The 4,766-nt window shown below is 46.0% G+C and overlaps 1 protein-coding gene across 3 annotated transcripts in view; it reads left to right on the top strand.

Moving 5' to 3' along the window:
* The window catches only part of LOC113215551 (uncharacterized), a 19,538-nt gene extending 16,085 nt beyond the window's left edge, over window positions 1–3,453 (top strand). For all 3 annotated transcript variants that reach the window (XM_026435188.2, XM_052268366.1, XM_052268365.1), the window contains 3 exons: window positions 2,098–2,382; window positions 2,789–3,025; window positions 3,113–3,453. In XM_026435188.2, the coding sequence (XP_026290973.2) occupies window positions 2,098–2,382; window positions 2,789–3,025; window positions 3,113–3,412 (822 nt within the window). In that variant the 3' untranslated portion in view covers window positions 3,413–3,453. The remainder of the gene's footprint in view (window positions 1–2,097; window positions 2,383–2,788; window positions 3,026–3,112) is intronic.
* The last annotated feature ends 1,313 nt before the right edge of the window (window positions 3,454–4,766 follow it).

The raw sequence follows: 4,766 nt of genomic DNA, 5'->3' as shown, positions 1-4,766 counted from the left end.
CCCTCAATAAATCTCTCTCATTCTGCTCGACATCAACCGGAGTGGTTTTCTCCTTTTATTCCCTCTCTCCTGGTTGACACCTCTGCAAGTCATCAGTCAGCAATTCGTTTCCAACAACACTTTTAGTCCATCGGAGTACATTGCTACTGAAAACTTTAAACGCGTTTTTCTCCCATTTCTCATTTACGTTACCGTGTGCCGCCTGCTGGTCACATTTTTTTGAGCGAGCGACTAGTCCTCGTGCCTGATTGTAGCCTAGGTATCTGCTTTTCCTTTGACGAGAGCGATTCTTGATATCTCTTTACTAAGATACCGAAAACAAGGGCAAAGTACCCAGTTTTTACCCCAACTATTTTCCACACAATAAGATCAGAAATTTTAACATCAAACTAAAGCTACATCTTTTCTGAGTAAATGAGCATTTTTGTCGTTGTCGTAGGTCCATCTTTTGATGCACAATCCTGCTCACGGAAAAGCTTGTAACCTTTCTCTTCGAGTCCAAGAAGAGCACGTTCCTGGATGAGCGCACAAATGTTCTATCTTACTAGCTATATGTACGCCAGACCACGTCTCGCGTAACAGGCTTCGCGATTTCTCACGAACACTGTTACGCTGCGACGCGCCTGGCGCACATATAGCTAGGCCTGCGGCGCTGACACCCAAGACGGGGTTATAGGAGTGTATATACAATTTTTCGAAGTGAAGTCTTTTTAACGATTTCACCGACCGTTTGATCATTTTCACTTCATTTTTGCCAAGAAATGCCCCTAGCACATAAACGGTACAAGATAGAGCCAAACGGACGAAATTTTCGCCCAAAGGGCTCTATTTTGATGGGTTACCCCTTAGGAACCCATAAAAAAATATATGATAAAAATACATATTGCGACCTGTAGTTGTTGATTTTTTAAAAAGCCAATTTTTGAGCTAGAATGCTCATCTTCGAACTCGATCTGTCTTTTTATGATACAAAACGACCCTCAAAATCCCAGATCGCTACCTCAATTCTTTCTCGAGTTATCGTGCGGACAGACAGACAAACAAACACACAAACAGAATGAAACTTTTCGGGTCAGTGGAGTAATGGGCTTCGCTTATCGCTCAGCCAAAAAAGTAGCTTAATCCTTTGTTTTTGTAAATATCATTCAATGAAAGTGCCGCGATTCATAGTTCTGTTTGTTGTTTCGATTCTTACAGACCCTTGCGTTTCGCAGGTCTGCCCCCTCAAGGATAGGGTATACCGCTGCACGACGGCCTGTTTCCACCTGCGCGCTCGCTGGCTGACCGACACACCGACGCCAAACAGCGTTCAGAAGTAAACATCAGGCAGTCGTGCTTTTCTTCTGTAGGTTCTGATCGTCGTGCAGTGGAGTACTCTATTTATAAATACAAACAAATTGTTTGAGTCACGAAGAGCCTGGTTTGCACTGAGGTGTTCCCACACTGGGCCCTTTTAGTTTCTTGCAAAGAGGGGTCTTCATGTCACGAAGAATTGGGTTTGTAACGTAGAAAGATCTCGAACCACCATTTTACAAACAGATTTTCTTCGTATTCGTTTCTTACAGCGAGCCACTTTTTGCAACGTGCAAATTATTTAGCACATTCGTAATGTAAACAAATGCTTTAAATTACGAAGGGCTCGGCTTCGTTGAACCAAGAGCACGCGTCTTATACAATTTAGTGCTCTTTCTCCCGAAGAAGATCCATTATTTGTAATACGGTGGTTCCAGATCCCTCCTACGCTACAAACCCAATTCTTCGTAATATGAAGACTGCTCTTCCCATGGAAATAAGTGTGCATGTAATACACATAATAACGCAGTACCTCCCCCTACTTTGACTGGTACGAAATTTGGGGGCTGAATGGTTCAACCCCGTCGGGGTGCTCTTTTCTTGAGGTCTGCTGGATACAGATATCAATCCTAAAACAAATCGTTTCTGCCGATGAAGAGTTTTCAAGTTATAAGGTGCCAACAGTGGACAGACCAGTGGGATCACTCGAATAGTAGGCTTTCTTTTTGTCGCTTTGGCAATCATATATTTTTGTGCATTAAAGTTGTGTATGTAAATCAATAACTTTCTTTTTCCTATTTTCAGATCACTATCTGGGTGACGGCTCCCCCAATGCTTTTCACCGGCACAGCATTCTACAAAAGCAAAAGCAATCCTGGTTACAGGCTTGACTCGCTTGCGACAATTTTTGTTGGCGGGTCTGGTTTAAACGCCCAGTTAGAGGAAAGCATCGAACAGGATGTAGACTGCAGAATTGTTCAAGCGTACGCCAGCACTGAAACCGGTTTTATTTGCTCCCGCTCCCGGCTCAAGTCTTCGGCATCCCCACATGGGGTGTTAGGCACTCTTTCGCCCGGCGTGGAGTTCAGGGTAATGTAGTGATTGACCTACAAATCCAAAGTGTCGTATAATACAACAAGCAGGCCCGCCCTTCCGCCAAATGAAGTCGCCAGCTTCACTTCGCTCCGCAGGCAACTCCGTTCGGCAGGGGCCAGGCCTCCTTCCTGCTTGGCCTGCCGGCCCTTAAGACTACCTTCTTGCACATGAGAAAAGACTTCAATGGTGCGACACCGTGATTAAACCTCGCCCTTCTGCTTTTAAAATGAATGAAATAACAAAACAAAAAAACCAAATACAGTTTTCAGCTTGTATTGTTTCTCAGACAGTCTTCAAACTGGACTTTTTGCCATCGTTTTAAGTATATCGACCTATACCTCTGAAACGGATACGGCAATGCCAAGGGCCTAACCCAAATTCAAAAATAAATTGTTGCCAGCTGGTGGACGTCGACACGGGTGAGGACATTCCTACGGACGTGAAAAACGCTGTGGGTGAAGCACGGATCCGCTCAAAATACGTCATGCTGCGCTATTGCAACAACCCAGAGGAAACCAAAAGGGCCTTTGACGAGCACGGATTCTACAAGACGGGTGACCTTTTGTACGAAAACGACGAGGGCTCTTATGTCTTTGTTGACCGCATGAAGGAAGTGATCAAGTACAAAAACAACCCGGTGGGCTTCTCAGGAAACGAATAGTTGGCGTTTGTGACTAGCGCGTTTTTTTTTACTTGCTCTTAAACCGTTTTATCTGTCATGTAGATTTCGCCAGCTGAATTAGAGATGGTGCTCTTGCAGCACTCTGGCGTAAAAGAGGCGTGCGTCCTAGGGCGTGCGTGCACAGCTTCCGGTGAATTGCCGACGGCGTTCGTGTCCCGGGCAGACAACGCGGCTGGGGCCTCCCTGACCGAGGACGAGCTGCGAGCCATGGTCGCTGAAAAACTCGCTGACTATAAGCGTCTGCGGGGTGGAGTCATCTTCCTCGATCAGTTGCCACGGACAGTGAGTGGCAAGACTGACCGCCGTAACCTTAAAGAAATGCTACAGAAAATAAAAGAGTAAATATGCAAATGAATAAATAAATAAACGAGGGGGCGATGTAACTGCGGGAATCATGTGCACACCTGCCTAGGAATCATCAGGATAAAAAATAATCGAAATCAACAAAAATCGCTCAAAATAAGCGGGGAACTAGTGGAACTCGTACAAATTAGATGAAATAAGCGTTTCCTACCATTAGAAAACCTAAGGAATGAACATAAGTGGACGGGAATCACTGGGATTTCAGAAATTATGTGTACACATCAAAAGGGAGTTATTGCCCCCTCGTAAATATATAAACATGTCGAATTTTAGGATTCCTGAAACAAAATAGTTATTTTCTTCAAATATGTACCTGTTTACGGCTAGTCGAATTAGGTCTCCACAAGCACGTTTCCAATTCCATTTTAGCAGATGATACCTCAAAAGCCCTTTGACTAAACATATAGAATACACCAGAAACTTTAAGGTTTTAGCTAGCTTTTACTCTCGATAAGTAAAAAAGACCCAAACTCAGAACAGAAAACAATTTCTTTGGCGCTGAGAGACCGAGTGCATGGCTGGCTTGCTGTAGACCCCTACCTAACAATTCTGCGCCATGCGGGGGCAGGCTCCATCCCTACCCAACAATACTGGTCCTGGGCGAGGTCCTGGGCCACCGGCCGCGCTGCCCGCCACTGAATGAGGAAGTTGCCCAATGTGGCGGAGCGTAGCGGGGAACCAAAACGCAACCGAAGCAAAAAGCAACAAAAGAAAACTGCGCTATACAACTTAATCCGCGATATAAAGCATTCCTTCTCGTAGGTTATGGTGCTTTGTTTTGTTTCCCGCTACGCTCCGGGCAACTTCCTCATTGTCTCCTGCTCTACGCCACTAGTACGCCGAATGAGGTATTTTCTGAACTAGGTAGATGTACGCCAGGCCACGTCTCGCGTAACAGGCTTCGCGGTATCTCACGAAACACTGTTACACTGCGACGCGCCTGGCATACATCTACCTAGGCCTGCGGCGCTGACACCCGAGTCGGGCAAAAGTCAGAGTCGTAGATAGGCCTTCGGCTCCAAAGGACACAACTTATACCCCCAGGATTTTATTTTGACGAGTTGCCCCACCAGAGACCATCAATTATCTGAGAAACTACATTAAAATGGTTTGATAGAGCCAAACGGACAAAATTTTGGTTCTACGGGGTCTACTTTGACGAGTTACTTCTTAGAAAGATGTTAAAACAAGCAGGCCCGCCCTTCCGCTAAACGAGGTCGCCAGCTCCGCTTCGCTCCGCCGGCAACTCCGTTCGGCAGGGGCCGGGCCTGCTTGGCCTGCCGGCGGCGATGGTCGGGCCTGCGGCCCGACCATTTCTGTCACGAGATTTGCT

Source organism: Frankliniella occidentalis, unplaced genomic scaffold, assembly GCF_000697945.3.
Source record: "Frankliniella occidentalis isolate FOCC.00 unplaced genomic scaffold, Focc_3.1 Scaffold68, whole genome shotgun sequence".
Lineage (NCBI taxonomy): Eukaryota > Metazoa > Arthropoda > Insecta > Thysanoptera > Thripidae > Frankliniella > Frankliniella occidentalis.
This window is presented reverse-complemented; position numbering and strand designations above follow the sequence as displayed.